Source organism: Physeter macrocephalus, chromosome 10 (assembly GCF_002837175.3).
Source record: "Physeter macrocephalus isolate SW-GA chromosome 10, ASM283717v5, whole genome shotgun sequence".
Lineage (NCBI taxonomy): Eukaryota > Metazoa > Chordata > Mammalia > Artiodactyla > Physeteridae > Physeter > Physeter macrocephalus.
Window position 1 is genome coordinate 13,927,358 of NC_041223.1, and position 25,314 is coordinate 13,952,671.

Here is a 25,314-nt window from a genome sequence, read left to right on the forward strand (position 1 = left end):
ACAGTACTGTTGTCTATATTCACTGTACTGTGGATTTGATATCTAGGACTTATTTACTACTCGTTTGAAGTTTGTATACTTAAATATCCGTCCTATTCCACTCTACCCCCAGTCCCCTGATAACCACCCTTTTGCTCTCTGTTTTTATGAGTTTGACTTTTTTAGATTCCACGTATAAGTGATATTATACAGTGTTTCTATTTCTCTGTCTGCTTTATCTCACTTAGTATAATGTCCTCAAGTTTCATCCACATTGTCACAGTGGCAGGAGGTCCTTCTTCCTCATGGCTGAATAACATTCCATGTATATATACACCACATCATCTTTACCCATTCATCCATTAATGGGCACTTAGGTTGTTTCCACATCTTGGCTGTTGTGATAATGCTGCAATAAATGTAGAGTGCATATATCTCTTCGATATCCTGTTTTCATTTCCTTTGGGTGTACACCCAGAGATGGAGTTGGTAGTTTTAAATTGTACATATCTGCACTATATAGAGTTCTGAGGCTTCATGACTTTCCGAGAACTCAGAGTCTTGTAGATGACCCAAAACACACAAATTTAATCACTGTTTTTGTACAACTCATGATCTTACAGATGTTACCTAACAAAAAATTCCACCAAAAAATGACTTCAGTGCCAAGTTGAAAATTACTATAGAATAAACTGAATCAAATAAAAAATTGCAACATGACTGTTTGGAGTGGGCCCATTAATGAGATCAGTTTCTCCTGCCCCCTGCCTCCTTCAACACTATTGCATTCACATTGCGGCCAGTGTTATTATTGCTGCGGTGGTTCTTCTTTCTCCCAGTCTCATTACACTATCATTAATTGTATTTCAGCTTCCAATTTCCACCTCCAGAGTTTTTTCCATTAAATTGTGACTTAACTCTGTGTAGCATTGACATTTTCTCCTACTTAAAATATCATTGCATTTTAGTGGCAAAACTGTAGTATATTCTAATCTACATTATGTTTTGATCATTTTTGCTGCAAAAAAAGGTGTGCGTGATATAAGAGATGCGAAGTGGCAGATGATAAAAGATTTAGCTGTTAGAGTTAGTGTGTGATTTTATATAATCCTCTCTGCAAAGCGTGTCTGAATTCAGATTGATGATGCCATCAGTATTATATTTGATGGACTTGGCAATGCAATAAATTCCGTATGTGATTATATGTTTGTACTTTTTGCTGTGAAACACAATGTAATTTTTTCCCCAAAAAAGATAATTTTCTGGGATGAGCTCCATTAAAATGATTAAATCAGTAAATTGAGACTATAATGCAAGAACAGAGTGAATGTATTTATTTAGTCCATTAGCAAGTTTTAGTCTTAGCATAAATTATCAAAAAACAAATTCCAAGTTATAAAGTTACCAGTTATACAGATGTTAATTTATGAGATGAAAACTAAGGATTAGAAAAGTATCAATCAGAAACATTCCTTTCAGGCCAAAGATGATCACAAGTCTCTTAAAATAGGGTTAGACAACAGAGGGAATGTTTTCTTTCATTTGTGTGTTTATTATGTAATCAAAATCTTCTGTTTCTACTTATCAATTAATAGTGTATTTTCCAGTTTTTCCATATATAGAATTCTGTAGAACAAAATTGAAGACTGATTTTATGTTTTGGTATTTTAAAATTACATTAAGTTAGAGGGAATGGAAGGTAAAATTTGTGGGAAAATATTTATTCACCATCTCCCCCAAGTGTTCATTATGTGAATTTACATGTTTGCTTACTCAGCGACTTAAGAAATTCTTTCAAATATTATCTGTTAGATTCTGCAGGGCTATTCTCATGTTCTTTAATATAATTGCACATTGAGTGGCATTTTCAATTCATATTTGGACTTTGAGACATATTTTAGGATGTGTTAATTGCTCATAAAATGTAGGACTTTCATTAAAATCACTACTTTCTGAGGTTAGTATTAGACTTACAGTTAAGTCTACATATTACAAATTTATGTTGACCATACTGTGACAAAAGAAAGATATAACACTTAATATTTTAACACCATAAAATTAAAGCAAAGGATTATTACCTAAGTGATGTCCCCTAAAGTAAACCTCTTTATACAGACTTACTTAAACACATATTAAGATATCATTAATTCTGTACTATTTTGATATGTGCAATTTCTATTTGTAAATTGTTTGGTACTTTAAAGGAAAGCAACTATTTTGATTATTAATATAGATTTATACTCCTGTTGATTATTATTTCCTGATGAGCAGGGACTGGCCTGGTTATTTAACTAGGAATGAAAAATCCTAGGCTTTAGTCCTAACTCTAGTACTTGTCTTTGCCAGGTCACCTCTGGGCTTGGTAGTAATAACGGGGCTTGTCTAGGCTGTAGGGCAATGGGGAGCCAGAGAAGATAATACGTACAAAGCACTTAGCATGGAGCCAGGCTCATCATCTGGGCTTGATGAATGCTAGCTGCTTTTAGCATCATGATTGTCATTATTATTATCAACAACATATATTGAACGTTATCCAAATATAAAGGATTGTTATTTAGGAAACGTGGTTTCCTTTGCTTTTGCCTTTTTTGACTAACTGCCATGTTGTTGCTGTTTTTCCTCTTTTAGTCATTTAAGCACTTCAGAGTTCAATATGAAATGAAAAGGAAACAGATTGAACCCTTGATACAACCATTACACAGAGATGGTAAATTGTCACTTGACCAAGCGTTGGTAAAACAGTCCTGGGATAGAGTGTCCTCTAGGGTAAGTTCTCCAACGATTCATTTCATTAGACTCATATAATTTAGTCAAAAATATTTTCTGTCATCTCTTTCTTCAAAATGATGTTACATCAGGTCCTCCTGTCTCCGTCTGAGGTGGGAAGGTTTACCTGTGGGATGGACTTTGTCCACTTGTCAAGTTTTCCTTTCAGTTAGCGGAAGCGCTTGTTTAACAACTCTTTCCTGCTTTGCCTGCCCTAAGCGTGATATCACCATTGACCAGATGACACAGTGAAATCCTGAAAGACCACCTGGGTTACTTCTCACTTTTCACAGTTTAATCCTGCGTTGTTTACAAGAGGTGACTTCCCAGGAATGGAGCCTCCACAGCTTCTCCAAATTCCATCATCAGATTTCATCAACAGTTAATCATCTTCCTATATTCACATTTATTTTTATATTCTTTAGTTTAAGTTTATCTTCTTATCTGGTCATGAACCTGATGGAAAATTGCTCTGTAACTTTCATATTAATATTTTGCAAACTTAAAGACCAAGATTTCAAAACCTCTGAAACTTCTGTCACTCATGGGAATATTTGCCTCTTACTCACCCGATTTTCTTCATTTTCATAATCTAACTTTTCCCATTAACTCTATCAAAGAATAGATTAGACCTCGGGCACCCCAACCCATCCCACCTCTCACTGCAATAAGCTAGGAAACAGTACTTGAGAACTGGATGAAGTGGAAGAAATGACAAGATGGTTAGAGAATTATATTATTATAGTAAGAACTGTGAATACTCATTTTCCTCCAGAGATGTCTAGACGACCCTGATTTTTCTGGACCTGTTTTCATCATAGGGAAGGTTTTAAAGGATACACATCAGCAGGTGTATAATTGCTGCATCTTTGAGCGCGTCAGCAAAGCCAGTCCATTCCCTTTCAGCAAAAGCCAGTCTGAAAATCAGTGGGCACTTTATGCTCTTCCTTATAAGAAGAAAATTTCCTAATGTCCCAATAATATCCTTCCATGTCTAAGATGTATTTTAAGTTTCCTCAAAACTTGCTTCTAAGTGTCATTTTCTCCCCATTTAAGTTAATAATGTTGGGTTAATTTAATAAATATCAAATAGGAAAATATCTGTGTTCTGAACTTCTCAAGCCATCAGCTTCAGACCACAGATACTTTCTTACTTGATATTTATTACATTAACCCAAAATTATTAACTTCAGGCGTTTTGTAGGCTTTAAAATCATTTGGAGGAATTTTAGGAATTGTCTTCTAAGATACTGTCTTTCTACTTTTGTATTTCAGCTGTTTGATTGGCATATACAACTTGATAAGTCTCTTCCTGCACCTCTGGGCACCATAGGGGCCTGGTTATATAGAGCAGAGGTGGCCCTGAGAGAGGAAATAACGATTCAGCAGGTTCATGAGGACACGGCCAACACAATACAACGGAAACGTGAGCAACACAAGGTAAACATTCTGGCTGGAAAACCTTCCAGCATGACAGTTCTAGTGTGTTACCGAATCAGGTTTGTTTGCCTGTTGCTCAGCAAGCCAAAGGCTGAGACACCGAGGTTTGCAGCAGAGAAAGGGTTTATTCACAAGGCAGTCCAGTGAGGAGATGGGAGAACAAATCTCAGACCCACCTCCCTGAAGGTAAGGGGCTCTCATTATTTATGAGATAAAGCTGAGGCGTGGGGAGCCTAGGGAAAGGTAATGAGAGATAAGAAAAAGGTGAGGTGATCCTCGTTCTTTGCAGATGCAGCTAAGCTACAGGCTTCTTCATGGGATGTATATTCAGAAAATGGTGGCATTAACGTGACCAGAGGGTGGAGTTTTGGGCCCTCTGATGTCAAAAGGCCACCACTCCACGCATGCCCAGATGGAGGGTCGGTGGACCTAGCCAGTCTTAACCGGCTGGAGCTCAAACTGGACACAGCTGACTCCAAGTTCCTAAATTCACCTTGGCCAACATCTTATTGTTTAGGCTGTGTGACCCTTGGAGAACATGCAAGCTTTTATTAAAGCAAGGCTGAGCAGTGCAGACAGGTTACAGTTTATTATTTATTAATGGCTAACTGATAACTATCCTCGTTTCACTAGTATGGTCTGGAACTTGCACTGAATCAGGCCTCCCAGGCATCCGTTCATACTGGTTCAGAGATGTTGCACCTTCTTAGACGCTCTCTGATCTGCACTTCCCTTTTCTGTACTTGTTAAGGACAATTCCAGTAGACTCATTTCCTGAGGTATTTTCCAATAGCTCTGTGGTGTTTTTTTATCTGCAGTTACCTTTGTTATTTCTCTTGCTATTTGTTATCTTTGAAAAGATAAGGCAAAAGACAGTGTGAATTTACATAGTAACGTGATTGGCCATAGGCTCCAGACCTCATTCCTGCCTCCATTCTCAAAGGAAGGCAAACCAAGTCACCGGGTTGTCGTGTCCTGGTGCTAAAGGAGTGGGGTCAGGGTGGGAGTTAATAGTGGCCTTAGAAAGGGGTGGGATTAGGCCTGGCTGGTCTCTTACTCATTTGTGACTCTATTTAGCTCATTGCATGGTTTGTTGTGCTTAGCGTAAGTTCTAATACGCTTCCTCCGCGTTTTGTGATAGTACAGACCTAGCTCAAAATGCTGTTTTCCGTTGTCTCATTAATGCAACCCTGCATTTTGTGCAGTTGAATTTGTGTACCTCATTTATTGTGTCATGAAGGGGGTTTACTCTGTATGTGGAAAATAAACAGACAACCAGGTCTCACTTGGTCCTACACTCCTGGTTAAACATAACCCTGGTTAAAGCCAATTCTCTGCCTAGTTCCTGCCCACACTCGGGCAGTTGACCGTGGCTGGAGGAGAGCACACCCCCAGTCACGATGACTAACCCAAGTGGGTCTTTAATGCTCCCTGGCACTCTAAAGGCATTTTTGGACTCTATTCCCTCTGCATTTCTGGGACAGCTATTTTATACCTTGTCTCCTTAAACCTTCCACACCTCCTCCCTCATCCTTACTCTTAGCTGATGACACTGCTTCCTATTTCTCTGAGAAAATAGAAGCAATCAAAAAAGAATTTCCGCAAGCTCCCACGACCACATCAACCCACCTACAAGCATTTGTGCCCGAATACGCCGTCTCCTCTTCTGTTACTATGGATGAACCATCTGTGCTCCGAGCTAAGGCCAGCCCCTCCACATGTGCCTTGGATCCCATCCTCCCTGCCTTTTTCCAAAAGATAATTCCCGTAGTTCTTTGCCTCTTTATTTTTTTTTTCTCTCTCTCTCTGCTGGATTTTTCCCACCCACATAAAATATACCATTATTATTCTCATCTTTAAAAAGCCTCTTTCTTAAGCCTACCTCCCTTTTCAGCTACTGTCCTTTTTTTTCCCTTCCTTTTACAGTGAAGCCCTTTGAAAGAATTGTCTTAGATCTCATTTTGGCTTCATAGTTCTCTTCTCCCATTCTTTCTAGAACCCATTCCAATCACGTTTTTCCTTGCCCTGCTATCCATGTCAGGTTCAGGAGGGTTCTTTTTGTTCCTCACTCAATGGCCAATTCTCAGTCCTCATTTTACCTCACTTATTAGAAGCATTTTAGATAGTTATTCATCTTTGAAATACTTCCTTCATTTGGTTCCCTAATTTTCTTTCTCTTCCTCTGGCTATGCCTTTCCAGTCTTTCCAGTTAGCCGACATTAGGTCCAAAATGTCCGTGAGCATATTTGGTCCATGCCACATGGTTTTGGACAGGGCCAATATCAAGAACCTTTTGCTATAGACCAGATATCTCCGTGGACATTTCGGACAGGGCCAAACATGACCAATTATCAAGGACCTTTTGGCATGAGCCAGATGTTTTATGGTCATTTTGGACAGAACCAAGTGGTCCTAAAAGGGTCTTTCCTTCTCTTTCAACAAATATTTATTGAGCTCTTTCTATGTGCAAAGTGGCATTACAGGCATTTGTGATACACCCATAAGCAAAGTAGACAAAATCCCTACCCTAATGTAACTTGCCTTCTCATAGGAGGAGGCAGTTAAGAAATAATAAACATAATAAATAAATAAATTTTATATTAGAAGGTAAAAGGACAGGGAGTATTAGGTGGTGTTGCAATTTTAAGTAGGGAGGTCCGTGAAACCTCACTGAAAAGATAATCTCAAACATGCAAGCACATTCCCACCTGAAGGCCTTTGCCCTTGCCGTCATCCTGGAATTTTCTTGTCCCTTGGCCTGAAACATTCTCCAGTGATATTCCCAATACATTCTTCCTCATCTCCTTTGGGCCTTTATTGAAAGGTCAGCTTTTAGTTAATCCTTTCTTGGCCACCCCTTTGAAAGTACAACTTCCCTTTCCCCTTGCCTATTCAGTTTTTCTATTTAGCATTTATCTTCATCTCAACTGCTAATTTAATTATTTATCTTATTTATTGATTGATTTCCTACACTGTAATGTCACCTCCATAAGGCCAAGGAATTATTGTTTGTTTTTCACTCTTGTGTCCCCAGCCTCTAAAAATGATTTTAGAAATATTCACGCTTTCAAAATTTTCATCAGGTCAATCATGCTAATCATACTTTCTGAGAATTTGTTCATTTGACTACATTTTCAAAATTAGTGTCACAAAATTATTCAAAATGCTCTTCTATATATTTTCTTGTAATCTTTTCTGTGCCTGTAGTTAAGCCTCCATTTGTCCCCAGTATTATTTCTTTGCACCTTCTCACTTTCCTTAATTGCACTTTTGACATTGTTAATTTTCTCTGCTGTATCCTAACAATCTTTGCCCATCTACTTTCTTACCAGAGGAATGTCAGTATCACTCTTTTAACAGCATCAGTCTGGCTGCTGTGTGAGGATAAGGCTGGATTGGTGCTGGAGGGTAGGAGCCAGAGAACCAATTTCAATGATCCAGGTAGAGTGGCTTGAGCCAAGGTCGTAGCTGTAGAGATGTTGAGAAGTGGTCAGATTCTGAGTATATTTTGAGGGCAGAGCAAAGAGAATTTTTAGCATTAGATATTGATTGTGAAGGAAGGGGAGTCATAAATGACACTATGATTTTTCACCCAAGCAATTGGGAAAATGGAGTTTCCATCAGTTGAGATGGAGAGACCATGAAACAGGTTTGGGAAGAAAGATGGCGGTCAGTCAGGGGCAAGGTAAGTATGAGACTTTTTCACATCCAAGTGGATGTGTGGAGCGTGCGGTAGGAGCTAAGAGGCAGGAGGGGGATACATATGCAGAGTCATTGAGGATGACTGAATATATAAAGGGATGTTTAAAGCTCTGAGACTGAAATTAAAGAAGGACGTGTAGACAGAGAAAGCATCGAGAACTGAGCCCTGAGGGAATCCAGTATTAACAGATCAGAGAGTAGAGATGAACCAGCAAAAAAAAAAAAGATAAACCAGCATGAGAAAAAGCAGTCAGTGAGGTAGGAGGGGATCCAGCTACCGTGTTTTCTTAAAAGCCAAGGGAAGTACTGTATCAAGGAGAGGGTATTTTCAGTAGAATGGCCATAGTGATCCTTCTAATATGCAGTTCAGTTCATTTTTCCCCTCTGTTCACAACTCCCCACTGGCTTCCATCTACTCAAAAGAAAGGCCAAAAAATTCTTTGAAAGGCCCGTGAGGCCCACAGATCTGCAGCCCTTTCCCTCCTCTGCCCTCCCTCACCCCCAATCTGCTGTTCCAGTGGCTTCCTTTGCTTTCTCTCAATCACTGGGAAAGGTATGTTGAGAACTCCCGCAGCCATGTGGCATTCTCCGTTTCTCCCCGTGGTTCTGTGAGCTTTGGCTTTATGTATTTTGAGGCTTACTACATATGTTCAAGTTCGGAATTAATGTGTCTTCTAGTAAATTGAAAGTTTCATCACTAAGCCATTACTAACTTGTAATGACTTCCGTTCAGGAATCCATTTTGCCTGGTATTGATGCACTCGTACCAGCCTTCTTTCATTAGCTTTTGCCTGGCATGTTGTTTTCCATTCCATTAATTTCAACCTATCCTTGTTCTTAATGTTTAGGAGTATCTCTTTTAAAAAGCAGATGGTTCTGTTAGATTTGTCTGATCTGACAATCTCTGCCTATTGATGAGTAAATATATATTCCATTCAGATTTATTTATAATTATTAATATACTTGAATTTGTTTCTACCATTTGACTCTGTTTCTATTTGCCCTACTTTTTCTTTTTTCTTTTTTCTACATTCTTCCTATTTATAAGTTGATTGAGGGGTTTTTGTTTGTATATTCACTTGCTCATTTTTCTTATTCCATGTTTTCCCTCGAACTGGTTTGAAGTTATAAACTCTAGTTGTGTAGTGTGATTGTCCTTGAAATTATACCATATAGATACTTAACGAAATTGAAAGTTAATCAATGTCTTAACCTCCTCTTAGTCAATATAAGGAATTAAGAACACTTTAACCAGGTCATACTCTTCTAACCTGCAAACTGTTGTTGTCAAGTGTTAAATTACTTACATTTTTCTGACACCATGACTGTGTTGTTTCTGCTGATTGTCACTCATGGTAGCTTGTCTCCTGTGGTTGGTGACCTTTGCTTTCCTCCTTTCTTTTTTTTTTTTTTTTTTGCGGTACGCGGGCCTCTCACTGCTGTGGCCTCTCCCGTTGCGGAGCGCAGGCTCCGGACGCGCAGGCGCAGCGGCCACGGCTCACGGGCCCAGCCGCTCCGCGGCACGTGGGATCCTCCCGGACCGGGGCGCGAACCCGCGTCCCCTGCATCGGCAGGCGGACTCACAACCACTGCGCCACCAGGGAAGCCCTTCCTCCTTTTTTATTTACTGTCTACCAGGCCCACATCAGCCCTCTTTGAGGGTTCTAGCTAAATGTAGGGGGTCTCAGTTTCAATGTTTCTCACCTTACTCAAGTTCCAAGACTCCATCTCCTGCCACAGTGGTTTAGATGTTTGCCGGGGACAATCAGCTTTTTCAATCTGTTTTTGCTCGCAGGACCATCATCCAGTTTTGGGTCATGTTTTACCGAGAGTGGGAGCCCTAAAAAGTTTCACTTACTTCCTGTGAGCCCACCAGTGAATTCAGGTCATATGCTATGCTCAGCATCCAGCTATTTTGTAGTAGGACGGCCTTTCAGAGGACCCAGTGACATCACGCCAGTTGTAGTTCTTTTGTCATATGTTTGAAAATGTTTTTCTTGGTTTTGATTTCTTGTCAAGATTTTTTTGATTAACTAGATACGGAAAACTACAACAGGGAAAGCTTCTTGGGAGGCACCTGGACATTTGGGTATCCCAGTATAGTCACAGACCCCCACCCATACATTAACATACGGTCACACGTAACAAATCAGAGCTGGGAGTGGTGGTGGCTCTCAGTCTGCCCTGCAGTCATTTGGGGGAGTTTTGGTCAAGAAAAAAGCCACAGAAATGTGTCTGGATGTTAAGGAGGAGGCAGAGAGTGACTAAAATACTCACAGGCAATAGCTGCTCTGGGACAGTCCTCTGGCCTCTGTAATCAGCTCTGTAGCGTCCTCCCTCTGGAAGCGGGGGACTTGTGAATATCTGTGCGGTTACCTACAGACTCAAAGCAGGTCAAAAGGTGGTAATAGCAAATATATATCAGGAGAGAAATAGTTTGGTCCTGGATTTTTTTCCTACAATGTAAAAACTAATGTCCCCGAATTAAAAGAAAATTGACTTCACTCATGTGAACAAACACATATGACTTTAACATCTTAATTTATGTATGAAAGCCTTCATGTGTACCCTTCCATCAAGTGTATCTCTTACTATTTAGGCTGGTTTTTGCTTCTGTTTTCTCCAATTAATCTACTAAATCTTAGTGTGAGAGAAACTGTTAGTTTTAATGTATTATTCTGGTGGGCTAATATATCTTATTTTTCAGTGAGTGAGTGACAAACTGTTGGCTATTTACTCTGCCTTTGAGAAACAACCTAAGCTCTAGAAAATACGGCATGAATCTACTTTCACTTTTCTCTTTCTTTGCTTCTCTGTGAGAAATTGGCTAGGAATTGTGAAGTACATGTAAGTCTTTATATAAACATGTCTTTTGACAGTGAAAAACCCAGAAAGCAAATCTAAATAAATTATTAAAATTTGTGGAGTTCCATACAATCTGGAAAGAATCTTTATAAAACATCACATTTACTTTTCCCACAGTGATATCTATGGGACATTCCCTGTGCTTGATTGAAATCTTGTAACCACAAGGGTATTTTCATAATATGTTATAATGTAATTGACTTACTTTAAGATGGCAAGCAAACATCACTTTATGGTACCCTGCATGCACTCAAAATAGAATAGCCGTAGAGAATTTAATATTTTTATTTTGACCATTAAAGGGTTAAACTAGTTGGGCTTAGTTTTAAGCTTTGAAAAATAGTAGATTCAACATCAGGGAAAGAGAAGAACACTAACAGTCATTGTTTATAGCACTGACTACATTTCCCTTCGGACCATGTGCCTTTAAAATGTCTGAATGCATTGCTGTGCAAGTGTCATGTGTGTTTAAAAGATGCCATAATTATTAGCTACGGCTCTAGCACGGGGCCTTATGGACAAGCACCCAGGCTCCCTCCTGTACAAGGTAAAAGCCTGTGACCGGCACCAAGCCGCGTGTGGCTATGGAAGCATGATCAAATTGTTGAATACACTGCCTCATCCGTGCAAGCTGAAGATTATGCTTCTTAGCCTCCTGTGAACATGTTTCCTCATTTTTTTTTTTTAAATTATATCTTAGGATCTGCTTCAAAACACAGATGCCCACAAAAGAGCATTCCATGAAATCTACCGAACCAGGTCTGTTAACGGGATCCCAGTACCACCTGATCAATTAGAGGACATGGCTGAGAGGTAAGAGAACGTCCGGTTTTAAATGAAGTGTCTTTAAAAGGCTCGGTGGATGCTTTTTTTCCCATCTCTTTTCTTTCAATGAATTGACTTTTTTTTTTTTTTTTTTTTTTTTTTACAGTGGTGCTTACATTTGGTACATAAAGATTGGGTTCCCATAACGTATGTTAAGAATGCCAATATTCTAGTATATTATTAGTTGAAAAGAGTAAACCTGCATGTACCCACAGCCTGGAAATCACAGAAATGGTTTCTTCAGAGACTGTATTTTTATTCAGTACTGTGAGGAACATTATGTAATATTGCAAAAACAGCTTATAAAAGAAACAGATGAGAGCTATCTTGGCAGGGGAAAGAACTAAATCAAAGACTTCCATCAACTGTGATTTGCCTTTAAACCCAGAGCTAGAAACAGAACCAGATCTCCTGAGTGATTGATCAGCCAGAGTTTAGAAGACCTTGTGCCTGCATTTTATTTAACACTCACATGTAACAGGTTAAGTAAACCCCGTTCTGTTACTATTAGTTACATTCTGTAAATTCTCTGTGTTTTGTTTCTAGGTTTCATTTTGTGTCCTCCACATCAGAGCTACACTTAATGAAAATGGAATTTCTAGAATTAAAGTACCGTCTGCTCTCACTGCTGGTTCTTGCAGAGTCAAAGCTGAAGTCTTGGATCATCAAGTATGGGCGGAGAGACTCAGTGGAGCTGCTTCTGCAGGGCTACATGGTAAGTCTCCCTGGAGCTGACAGAGGCCAGAGGACACCTGCCTTTACTATCCAATATCTTCTGGTTTACTGGACACTGTTACTTTTATCTTGAATGTAAACATTAAGGTACCAGTGTGTTAAATGGGTTTCATGTAAGTTTGTGAGCTTTTCACAACAACCTGAAATATACACCTATATTCTTTGGAGATATGAAAGGTTTTGCTGCAGTAATCATATTGAACCATTGTGATTGGCTTTATTGCTTTAAAAAAGCAAGTTTTTTGCATTGCATACAACTGACTGTGAACTCACTACGGAACCGGAATTAAAATACTTAAAGATTATCTTCATGTTTCTAAAATCCAATCAGGATCAGTTTAGAACAATCCTCAATTGTTCATGTGGGGACTATCTTTTTTTTTTTTTTAGATTAGGTCAAGCATGCCGTTTTTACAGTCATTCTGTGGGCTTCACTGCTTCCTGTGTGCACCCAGGAAAAGTAAAATTTTGTCTGTGAATCTCTGTACCAACTTAATTTTTGAAGAGTTTCTCATATTTTGGGCTATCAGCATAGATAATCCTATATTTACATAGAGTAGTAGCCCTGCATTAAGGAGGAAAGTAGGTTATTCTGTAACTAGCAGTTTCCATTTACATATAATCAGAGAATTATAATTATTAAAGGCAGTTTATTTCTCTTAGTTAAACATGCCCCCCCCAATTTATTAGCAATACAAATTGGCTCACAAAATTAATGTTAATAGGGCATCTCAGTCCTGTAACTGTTCCATTTATATTGAATCACAAGTTCTAAATGATAAATTGATGAATTTAAAATATAAGCCCACTTCTAACGTGACTACTCTCAGTGGTTCTGTAACTGGCATGACTGAATATTTATTGAAACCATATCTTTACTGAAGCATCCTAGAACCATAATATATTTTGCTACATTTTAATATCATTTTCTAAGTGCTAAATAAACAACATGAATTGGAAAAAAAAAAAGGTTTAACAGGTTAACAATAAAATCTTTCTTTAGATTTACTACAATTTTCTAGGAAACGTTTGTCCAAAAATGTGAAATCTGTGACGCTATGTTCCCTTATTCATTTTGAATGATTTTGGAAAGTAATGAGAAATCTGATTTTTTTTTAAAGTTTAAGCAATTGCATTAGTCCCAAAAATATTAAATACAGATATGCATTTATATTTTTGGGTTTAATCATGTCAAATGATACACTCTGAGCTCAGAGGTAATTATTCAGGATGCATCTTTGTTCTCACTATTTAAGGAGAGCCAATTAGGTTGAAATACCTAATGGGACTGTTCCACCAGGTTCATGTTCCAACACAAAGATGTTAATAATTCTCTTTGAACTTCTCAACTAAAGCATATGTAAGTAAAGAATTATTTCTAATGAATAAAAAAAATCAGTACTTTCTGCCTACTTCATAGACATTCACTGAGCTGCTAATTTTAAACTGCTAGGTAATGTAACTCTCAAAATTATTTGTAAAATTGTTAATAACTCTACAAATATATCGGGTTTTAATAAATATTTCCTAATATTTTATCACCTGATAAAAAATACGTATTTATCGCCTAAGCTTCTATTTCAAAAAGGGGTTTAAGGTATTTATAGTTTAATAGTTTTAATAATTGTAGGATATTGATATTTTCTATGTGCCAAGTGTTGGACATGTGTCATCTTCCTTCTCAGTGTTGACCCTGTGGGCTGGGCATTTTCACATTGTTTCACTGAGGAAATCGAGCCTTTGAACACTCAAGTCACACGCTCCAGGTGGCAGAGTTAGTAAGAAGTGGAATCTGGATTTGAATCCACATCTTTCCAAATCAGAAACCTTTGTGCTTAAGTACTGAACTTTACTCTCTAACAAAATTGGCTGGGAAAAAAAGATTTTTGTTGTTGTTTTTTTTTTAAACCGAAAAGACCAAATAATTAAAATGATCTCTTGCAGCTCAGTGAACTAAGGAATGTAGTTCCATTTAATGCTGGTCCATAATTGACAGTATTTTACACTTCCATACTGCAACCTGCTAGTTACCATTATGTCTGCTCTGGGCAGCATGTTATTGGGGCAGGGTGGGTTGAGGTGGGAGAGATTATTGAAGCCTGGACACCAGTCACATAGAAATGTGTTGAATCATGGCTCAACTACTCGCTACCCAAGTGACCTTATAAATAACTTAATCTTTCCCAAATTTTTAATAACCGCAACAACAACAACAACAATAATAATAGAATATTAGGGATTTTTTTAAGGAAAAAAGACTGACTCATGATTGTTTTCCTTCTATCTCATACCCCACAGAGCTTCTCTCATTCTTTTGAAGTTTTGGGGAAAATCATTCTCTTTAGAACAGACTATTTCAAGGTGCATGAAGACTTTCAAATAAAATCATAAAATCAGTTTCTTAAATATAATCCTTTACTTGGTTTCTAAAAGAAATGATTGTAATGAGCCATATACTGCTACATCAATAAGCAAAGTAATATTTGGGATGTAAGGGTTCCATAATTATCTTTTCCTTACTCTGAATTCTCAATTCAGTTTTATTCATCTGCAAAAAAAAGATACTTTTCATAAGAGTTAGGGAATTAGAGAACTACACAGTGCTCAAGGAATTCTTGGAAAATACTTCACAAATGCTTGTTGATTAAATTAGGCCACATGATCCTGGTGAGAGATTACATACTGTAATATAAATCAGAAGATGATTGGTTTGAATTGTTCATGACATAACCATGTTAGTTAACACATGCTCCAATTTTACAATGGAAGAAATGAGACAACGTTTCGTTCTTTCACATAAAAGAAGAGCTCTTGGAAGCATAGACTATGAATGCAACAAGTAATGTGAACATATGGTCTATTATTTGTAATGATTTTATTAAAGTAAATAGGCAGTTCTAATGAAACTACTTCTCAAAGTTGATTTTTAAAATCTTAAATTTTCTGGTTTACCTCCCTTTGAGTGAAATTGATGAGATTTTAATTTATTATATCTATATTTATCTTTTGAGAGTAGAAAATTAGTCCCTTCCACCAATACTTTGCATTTTGTAGCATATAGAGATATCTCATTTTTCTTGAAGTGCCACCAACTTTAAAAGCCCCTTGAGGGCTTCCCTGGTGGCGCAGGGGTTGAGAGTCCGCCTGCCGATGCAGGGGACACAGGTTCGTGCCCCGGTCCGGGAAGATCCGCGGAGCGGAGCGGCTGGGCCCGTGAGCCATGGCCGCTGAGCCTGCGCGTCCGGAGCCTGTGCTCCGCAACGGGAGAGGCCACAGCGGTGAGAGGCCCGCGTACCGCAAAAAAAAAAAAAAAAAAAAAAAAAAGTCCCTTGACCAACATGTCTTATTTGTTGAACTTGATATCCAAATGTAAGCCATATTTTGAAAGAAATAAACTAATCCTTTCACTGTTATTTTAAATATAACATTTGTGCTTAATTTTGCATTCTTCTGAGAGACTTTATCTAGGTAGCTCACAGCAGAAAGGAGATTGAGCAGTCCTCCTGCTAAAGTGATTCTAATAGTCAAAATAATTTTGTTACTAAATGGAGTTACTCAGGACTCAGAAAAAAAGGGCAAAAATAAATGAAACAAAAATTAAAATAGCAAGTACATTTTCTTTCTTCAAAAATTAATTACCTAGTTTTCCTCATAGGAAAGCTCGAAAACACTTTAACGAATCTCTACGACATTTATAATATTCTAAAAGCATTCTCCCCCGCTCCTACCCTAGACCAGAAATGAAACTGGAAATAACTTTTCTCTTATTCAATTATAATGAATTTGTAAACCACTCTTGCAAAAGCATGTGTGAGTCTTAATGTCTAGTATAGGCATTTTTTCCCATTTATTTGACACTTCGAACAATTTTTTTTTTTCCATTAGCTTCTTGGAATTTGTGTCCAAACTGAATGGAGACTATTTTTTTAAACTTTGCCAAATATATTTATCTTTTCAGTTTCTTACAGTGTCTTGAACATTAGGTGTAATCTTCCATTTTTGATCAAACCAGGACCTCCCTATTTGGTAAATTATTCAAAATTTAAATTCCACTAAATTACTCTTTCCCCACTTGGGGAGCAGGCAGAGGTTAAGGGAGTAGGACATAAGGCTAAATAATGAACGAACCAATTCTCATGCAAAAATAATAAAGCCTATTAAAGTTATTGAATAAGGTATTCATCAGGGAACCCCATCCCAGGTAATTCACAGCTTTCTCTATTCATTATATCTTTGAAGAATAGTTACTATAGAAGTAAATGCAAACATAAAATGATATGAAATGTATTATATGTATTTTTAAGATAATCTTGAAATACGATAACTTCTATCAATAAAATCTAGGGATGTCTCTGAAATTGCCGTATGAATAGTTTTGCCTCTGCGCTCAAACATTTTGCATCTCCATATTAAGCATTCATCAACATCCTATTCAGGACTTCAGCTGGTTTTTGAAGGCTAATTTTGTATTTTATAATAGTGACACAAAGTATTTTACTGAGTTTACATCATAGGAACTAATTATGCTACTAAAAGAAATTAAGAAGCCTTTGATAGTGTGTTGTTATCTATAATTACATTAATTTTCTACTTTACAGAAGTAGGAATAATCTTTGAAATAGGAATTATTTCATATTTCCTGGAGTTAACAATAATAAAACTCACCTAAGGATTTTTTGTGTATTCTCAATTTTATAGTATCCATTTGCTTCTAGTAACTCTAATACATATGTAAGTTGCATACAGACATAGATATCGACATGTGTTACCTTTAGTTTTTATACTAGGTAATAGAAATATGACAGCATATGGATAACGTGGATGGAATGTGTGATTATTTAACGTTTTTCTACTTGTAAATATTTCTGTATTTACTTTTTATTTTAAGAAAGTGTGCATTGCATTGTGCCAGTTATTTATAACCTGAAGTTCCTCAGAGCCATCATTCACCAGAATTATTGTTCAAAGAGCAACAGAATCCCACAGCTAAAACACAGTGGGACACTTTACAACATTGTTCCAAATTTAGTGCTTTTTAAATGTTAGCCCCAGGTTCTCTGGAGAAACTTCTGTCTCTTCTAAAAGCAAACCCTTGGGTGGAGGAGAAATATAATATTTTCTCAAAGTAGGAGTGAATTAGAATTAAAAGTGTAGAATCAAGTTATATTCTCAGAAATAATCAGGTTATTTATGGCAGTTGAATTAATTTGATATTTTTCAGAAGAATGAGGTTGGTAGATTTGGGTAACATATCCACATAACTGTACTGAAGAAAATTGACTTTGGCATGTCTACGTAAGCCAGTATTGGTTATCGTTTAACCATTCCCTTTTTTTCTAGTCTTTTATAGAAAATAGCAAGTTCTTTGAACAATATGAAGTGACATACCAGATCTTGAAACAGACAGCTGAGATGTACGTCAAAGCGGATGGTTCAGGTAAAACACAAGACAGAATTTGTTGCAGTATTGAATACGGTAGAATTTAGAACCTACAGGTTTCAGTATGATCAAATCATTTCCTTCTAGGCAGAGTCTCTGTGTGACCATGCCATTGGCTTGGAAAGCACATACTGGATTCAGTCCCCTTGACTTTGTGCAATGCCTGTCCTGTATAATCATATGCCTGTGTGTGTGTATGTCTGTGTGTGTGATCTTCTAAGAGAGAGGAAAATAAGCATTCGTTTTCTAAATTGTAATGTTCAAACCTATTTTAAATTCCAACAGTTAAAGGCAAAAAGTGGACTGACTTGAATATTATGAAAACTTAAGTTAGCAGAAAGACACAATTGTAAAATATGTCTGTTTCAATTTGCAGATATATCTGTCATATTTGCTGAAAATGAACTATAGCATTTGTGATTATACTATATATGTGTCTGAGTGCATATAAAATGCGAACAAATATATGTCATTTATTGCATCCCATTTATCAGGAATTTTAAATATATCATTGCCTTTAATCTTTATAAATACCTATGTAGAAGGTATAACATGTCCCCAACATTAGCTGAATGTAATTCTAACGTTATATCTGTTGAATTTAAAATCCTAGGAAGAATTAGGAATGCACACCGGGGCATAGACTGTAGAAAAAAGCTGGGGTGGATTTAAAATATAAAATAAGGGTTATAATTTGTTCTGTCCGGTTCAGTGGAAGAGGCTGAGAGTGTGATGAAATTCATGAATGAAACCACCGTCCAGTGGAGGAACCTCTCGGTGGAAGTCAGGAGCGTGCAGAGCATGCTGGAAGAAGTCATTGCCAACTGGGACCGATATGACAGTACCGTGGCTAGCCTTCAGGCTTGGCTAGAGGATGCTGAGAAAATGCTACATCAGTCAGAACATGCCAAAAAGGTAAGACTGCTTCTTATGAAAGGAAACAAGCACAGGTGAATTTAGAAATAGGAGATTTTCACAGCAAAGTTGTCTAGGGAGTGTTACATATCTGCAAACGTGTTACAAAAATCTTGACTTTGCCTGAAAAGCTGCATTTTCAGGTTATTCAATTATTTTAGACCAAGAAATACGCCGCTTTATAAAAGTTACGTTAAAACAGTGTTTGACTTTCGCGTTCAGAAGAGCAGTAACCCATGGCGCAGTGGCCAAACCCAATAGGCAGCAGAGGGTGCTATACACACAGTAAGGTCTGGGCTTGAAGGGGCAGGTCCAGTGCACAGCCTTTGAGGATTTCCTAATTTAAGAGAAGATGAAAGCAACTTTGGCTAAAGTAGTACTAAATCTGTGTGATGGCATACACTGGTTCAACGGATGGGTCACTACATTTTTGTCTCTTTGGTTACTCTCTTTTGGATTTTTATCAACCCTCAGTCAATGGTCTTATTCTCGGTAGGAGTGATTTTTTTCCTCCGGTTACAGGAGTGTGTGTTTTTTTGCAAGAGTTAACTGTTTTACTTTAATATCATTTGCATTAAAGGATCACATGAAATGGACTGATTTCTGTATATACACTTCTTAATGGGAGCTTGGTATTTTTCTCATGGAAAAACTATTTATATGTATGTAGAAGATTAAAATGCCAGATTCCCATTAAGAAGTATAGTACTTATAATAGAATTACTGCTTGTCACGCAAGATTGGTTCTTCTGTTATTGTGTTGTACAAGTAGATGTATAATTTTTATGTTTTCCCATTCTGTATTTCATAGAGACTAAGTATTTTTGTGTAGCTGAGCAACTGTAACCCACACAGAGTTTGGCTTTTCTGATTAGACTGGCAGTGCCCTAGTAGATGTCATGTGTTAATTTCATCCGAGGCAATATAGCCACCAGAAACAGAATTGTTCTCATCGATTTATCTAGGAAGTCGTCTTGCACATGGCTCAGGAAATCGATTTTGAATTATCTTTGGTGTCCTTGGTTTTTACCATGGTGTATATGTGTATGTATGCACATGCACATATGCATTTAATTCGAAATCAAGTGGAAGCTGTTCCATAGCCAAGTGTGTAACCTTAAATAAGGAAGGATGTCATTGTATTGTGTTCTTGGCCCAGATAAGTTAACTTTTTCCTTCAAGGGTTTATCTCTGTGATTGTTAATTATGTTCATATACAGTATTCAGATTTTAAAATCAAAAGTTGGGAATTCCCTGGCGGTCCAGTGGTTAGGACTCTGCGCTTTCGCTGCTGAGGCATGAGAGGGCACGTGTTCGATCCCTGGTTAGGGAACTAAGATCCCACAAGCCGCATGGTGCAGCCAAAAATTAAAATAAAATAGAATAAAATCAAAAGTAGCAGGTCAAACGATTTTTAAGACAGCTATATATTTCCCTAAAATAGTATGCCTTTTATATGACTTTGGCACTGGTATTTACTAGCCTAAAGACTATAGGAACAAGTCCCTTACACTCACAGAAATTCAGCTTTTTCCTGTCTAAAATAGGAATAGCAAAATGGTCATCATGTTTTGTTTTGTCTTTAGCAAAAGATATTGCATATATTCTTATAAAAGGACATTCAGCGTTTCTAGTTCATATTTTTGACCTTATTTATTAGAAATTTCCATTTTGAAAGAGATTTAGGATTCCCCTTAAAATTTGCACAAATTTTAGAGCGAAGATATTTCTCTTAGTCCGGTTACTTTCATATCATTTATTAACTTTTGGTTTACGGTTTACAGTAGTGTGCATTGTTTCTTGTTTAGGATTTTTTTCGAAATTTGCCTCATTGGATACAGCAGCACACTGCCATGAACGATGCTGGCAATTTTCTGATTGAAACATGTGATGAGATGGTTTCCCGTGATCTCAAACAGCAGTTACTGTTGCTAAATGGACGATGGAGAGAGTTGTTTATGGAAGTCAAGCAAGTAAGTTTTTCAAATCTATTTATGCCTAGGACATGGGTGCGTCATAAATATTGTGATGAACAGTCTGTTTAGGGACTCTTTTATTGTTATAGCATGGGCTTACTGAGGCAGAGGACAGATGTGTTTAGAACTGTTATGTTTATATTTGGTCCTTTATTCTTTCCCGTTTGTAATGGAGGAACATAACAAATGTAAAGCTTGATTAAGGATTATGTTGACATATGGAGCCTACTTATATGGAATGATTCATGCATCAAATCATAATTCGTTGCTTCTCTGCTAGTTCCTTTCTTCTTTTCACAGTAATTGGACTAACTTCAAGTGTATCTAAAATAAGAATCAGGAATTAGAGTCTTTCCTACCACCTAACCATTCCAGAGAGTATGTAGAAGTGAAAGTTACAAGCTTCCGGAGTCTTGGCTTAATGGTTTTCGATGTTGCCCCCCTCCCTTTTCTTAACAGTATGCTCGAGCTGATGAGTTGGACAGAATGAAGAAAGAATACACAGATTGTGTTACTACCCTGTCTGACTTTGCAACTGACGCCCTTAGGAAACTTTCAGAGCCCTTAGGAGTCTCTTTTATTAATGTCAAACTATTAATTCAAGACTTAGAGGTGAGCTGATTTTCCAGAACACAAAGTGAAAAACCAATTCTACTGTGAATAGAAACATCAGTGAAGTTACTTAGGCCATTGCAAAAGCTGTTTCTGTGTCTCCTTGACGTCATTTTGACATGTGTACATATCCTGATTTGCACCTCTCATAAAAAAATCTATTTGAATTCTTTGAAGAGGTTTATTGACCATAGAGTAACTTCAAAATAGTTTTTTCATTGAGATTTTTTATTTTCTACAATCAAATTATAACGTACTAGGAAAAAACAGACGTCTGGAGTTAACACCTCTACATAAATGCCTCCAATGATAAAGGATTTGCTAAATGAATTGTGCTGTTTACATATTTTGAATACCCTGCAGCTCTCAAAAATGAAGTAATGGAAGAATATTAATGACATAGAAAGGCTTTTCCAATATACTATTAAGTAAGGAAAGCAAAAATAGTATCATCGTTTTTTTGTAAAAATAAAAAATGGGTGTAAACACACACAAGAAAAATACTAATTTTGTTCAGTCATTTTAGCAGAGCCTTGTGGTGGTAAGGATGTTGGCTCTGGTGTGAGAAGACTGTATTAAATTTTCTTTAACTTATTATCTCTAATTTGTAAATTTCTACAATGACAATGTATTACTTTTTTTAAAGAAAAAGTTGTTTAATTTTTAAAACCAGAGGAATTGTCCCAGATTGTTAACATGTATTTACCTGATATAATGTTTACATACTACATTAACATATGTATTTTGAAAGTGTAAAGATTACCTCAGTTTATCTTTAGGTTAGCTTAAGGATTATGGTGACTTTTAAAGGAAACATTTATTTGTATGATATTACTAGTATATCATATATTAGTAATGAAGGAAAGTAGTCATTGGACTCTCCAAAAGATGATGACAGGTCTAGAGTTTTATTCAGTGCATACTGATTTGTGTCCAGTTGTCGAATCTTGAAATTAAGAGGAAATGTATCATGCGGTAATGTAGCTGTTTCAATGATTCATGTAGGATATTGAGCAGAGGGTGCCTGTGATGGATGCTCAGTATAAGATGATTACAAAGACAGCACACCTCATTAGCAAAGAGATCTCCCAAGAAGAAGCTAACGAAATGTTTGCAGCCATGTCTGGGCTCAAAGAGCAGCTAACCAAGGTGGGAAAATATATATATTTTTTCTTTCTTTTTTTTTTTTTTTGTGGTACGCGGGCCTCTCATTGTTGTGGCCTCTCCCGTTGCGAAGCACAGGCTCCGGACGCGCCGGCTCAGCGGCCATGGCTCACGGGCCCGGCCGCTCCGCGGCATGTGGGATCTTCCCGGACCGGGGCACGAACCCGCGTCCCCTGCATCGGCAGGCGGACTCTCAACCACTGCGCCACCAGGGAAGCCCGGGAAAATATTTTAAAGCGTGACACTCTGTGCGGGACCAACACTGCCTCCAGCTCACCTTTCTCGTTCTCTGTCACTGTGGGCAAATCACTTACTTGTTAGCAGATCATGTTTTTATTTCTTATTGGGACTCTTCATCTAGTAACTTTGTCATGAGTTTTAAAAATGAAACTATGGAGCTGATACTAAGCATTACCTTTATTAATTTAGAAGTACTAGTAGCTGTATTTTAATAGAAAGATAGGCCTCCTCTGGGAGGACAGAGGACCAGTTGAAAGTGATAAAACGAAGCGGGAAGCAAGGGGAGAAGAATAGGAGGAAGAAGGGGGAGGAAGACATCATATATTTAAATGAGAAAGAATTCCCAAATACCTTTTATTGAGATGCATTTGACATACATACGTCCACTCTGAGATTATTTATGCTATTTTCTGCTTACACAGCCACAGTGCAGTGAAAATTCTCCCTCTTCATCTCGCAGAGCTACCTTGGATTTAAGATATATACATTTATGCCACTTCTGTGCAGGAGGCTCGGTGAATATCAAGTGCTAGCCATAAGCCTTTTCTGTTCTATTGAGGGATTTTCCTTAAGAGTTTGGAAGTTTCACTGGGATTTTTTATCTATCTAAAGCTGAATTTTATGAAGATGATTCTGCTGGCAAAGTCCACTTAGATTGTGTAATTAATATCTGGTAAAAGAAAGGAGTGATTATATAAGTGAATAGAAAAATTTCATAATGAAGAATTGGACAACAAAGGAAAAAATAGCAGAAAACCCTGTTACTTAGGAGAGGAAAAGTAGAAAGAGAATAGCCAATATGAAGCCAGCTGTGGAGAATTAATGAAAGAGAGGAATAAGTGAGATAGATGAAAATAAGAAGAATCATGGCCATGAAAGATAAGAAAATTTTATCAAACTGGTATTTAGTAGAATGCTAATTTTAAATTCTTTCAAACAATCAAGTTAAGATTATTTATAAAGATTGGGTACAATTTGGAGTCAACAACTTGTCACCTTCAAGCAGCCTTTAGAGCCCTGTCTTGGGCTGGCACATCTTAGCCTAGGTCAGGTTTAGTGATTTACGGAAACTTCTGAGAAAGCAAAGTACTCTTTTAGACACACGTAAGTCATCATGCTTTCTTAATTGCTGCATTAGATGCAGCATCTTGGTAAGTTTCCTGTCGTCTCTAGGGAAGACTTCTAAAGCACACTGATTTTTATACATGTCAGGAGATGCTCTTTATTTTGTTCAGTAATTTTAGCTGAGCCTTGTGGCAATAGGACAGTAGCGTTCTTTACTTATTTTTTGTTTTGTTTTGTTTTTTTTTTGCGGTACGCGGGCCTCTCACTGTCGTGGCTTCTCCCGTTGCGGAGCACAGGCTCCGGACGCGCAGGCCCAGCGGCCATGGCCCACGGGCCCAGCCGCTCCGTGGCATGTGGGATCCTCCCGGACCGGGGCACGAACCCACGTCCCCTGCATTGGCAGCCGGGCTCTCAACCACTGCGCCACCAGGGAATCCCCAGTAGCGTTCTTTAGATGATTTTCTCCTTCAGGCAGTGCATCCAAGAGCATGAGGATAATTATAATGTAAGGAAAAAAACAAATGGTCTACTAATGAGTGCTTAATTTCCTTTCTTGGTTTCCAAAAGTAATGCTTTGGGAGAAACTCTAAATAAAATGAGGGGGCCGGGAAGTTCTTGCAGGATTGTATGAGGTGCTGGATTCCGACTTAAATGTGACAAGGCAGACACTTCATGGAGATCTTCATCTCCAGGAGCTCATCACGAAGATAAAGACAATGCAGGTGTATAAACTAACAGCATTTTTTTAAAGACAAGTAACAGATGACGGCTGGGCCAATTCAGACTGGAGAGACACGTTCTTGCGTGAGAGCCTTTGTGGATAAGTGTGGAGCTAGGAGGAGGTTAGGAAAGCATAGGGCCTCTCTGGGAAGAAAGAGTCAACGTGTTTGTAAGTTTGTCTCCAGTTAAGGGATCAAGTTCTTGAAAACAAAGTTGGAAGGTGCAAGTTGGTCTAGATAATGTAATTCATGACTGTCTTAGGTCAGCTTCGGAGGCCAAAGGGAAGATGGGTTTCAGAGTTTATGAAGTGGAATTTGATGCCATCTGGCTCACTAACATCATTTAGATGAGCAAATGCTATCCAGATGGACGATTTAGATGACTTTTCATGAGAAAACTCCATAGCATTTACTTATCTCAGTGGTATAGCAGTCGTGTTTTTTTTTACATCAAAATTTAATAATACACAGGAAATATTAAAGAATGTCACTGGAGCTCTGTAAGCCCAAAATGACCCTATCCTGAAGAAAACATTCCTGAGAGCTATGGTCCTTAATGGCCTTTAATGGAATTTTTGTCTTTGCATTTTTAAAGGTCAAAGACTGTTACCCTCCACTCCTTTATGAGTCTCAGCAGCTGCTGTTACCGTTGGAAGAATTAGAAAAGCAGATGACGGTCTTTTATGACTCACTTGGGAAAATCGATGAAATTATGACAGTTCTTGAGCACGAGGCACAATCAAGTGCTCTTTTTAAACAGAAACGTCAGGTAAGGAAAAGTCCCCTTCAGGAGATGGAGTTAATTTAATGCGTGTGTGATGAGACTGAGGTGCATATAATGACAGAAATTCAGTGACACGACAAGAAACCT

The 25,314-nt window shown here is 37.7% G+C and overlaps 1 protein-coding gene across 1 annotated transcript in view; it reads left to right on the top strand.

Annotated features, from left to right (window-relative positions):
• Window positions 1-25,314, top strand: part of SYNE1 (spectrin repeat containing nuclear envelope protein 1) — a 482,398-nt gene that overhangs the window by 134,474 nt on the left and 322,610 nt on the right. Inside the window, exons 11-20 of the mRNA XM_028494818.2 lie at window positions 2,608-2,745; window positions 4,021-4,185; window positions 11,453-11,565; window positions 12,124-12,292; window positions 17,653-17,749; window positions 18,465-18,667; window positions 20,476-20,640; window positions 21,103-21,255; window positions 22,261-22,404; window positions 25,039-25,212. Coding sequence (XP_028350619.1) covers window positions 2,608-2,745; window positions 4,021-4,185; window positions 11,453-11,565; window positions 12,124-12,292; window positions 17,653-17,749; window positions 18,465-18,667; window positions 20,476-20,640; window positions 21,103-21,255; window positions 22,261-22,404; window positions 25,039-25,212 — 1,521 coding nt within the window. The remainder of the gene's footprint in view (window positions 1-2,607; window positions 2,746-4,020; window positions 4,186-11,452; window positions 11,566-12,123; window positions 12,293-17,652; window positions 17,750-18,464; window positions 18,668-20,475; window positions 20,641-21,102; window positions 21,256-22,260; window positions 22,405-25,038; window positions 25,213-25,314) is intronic.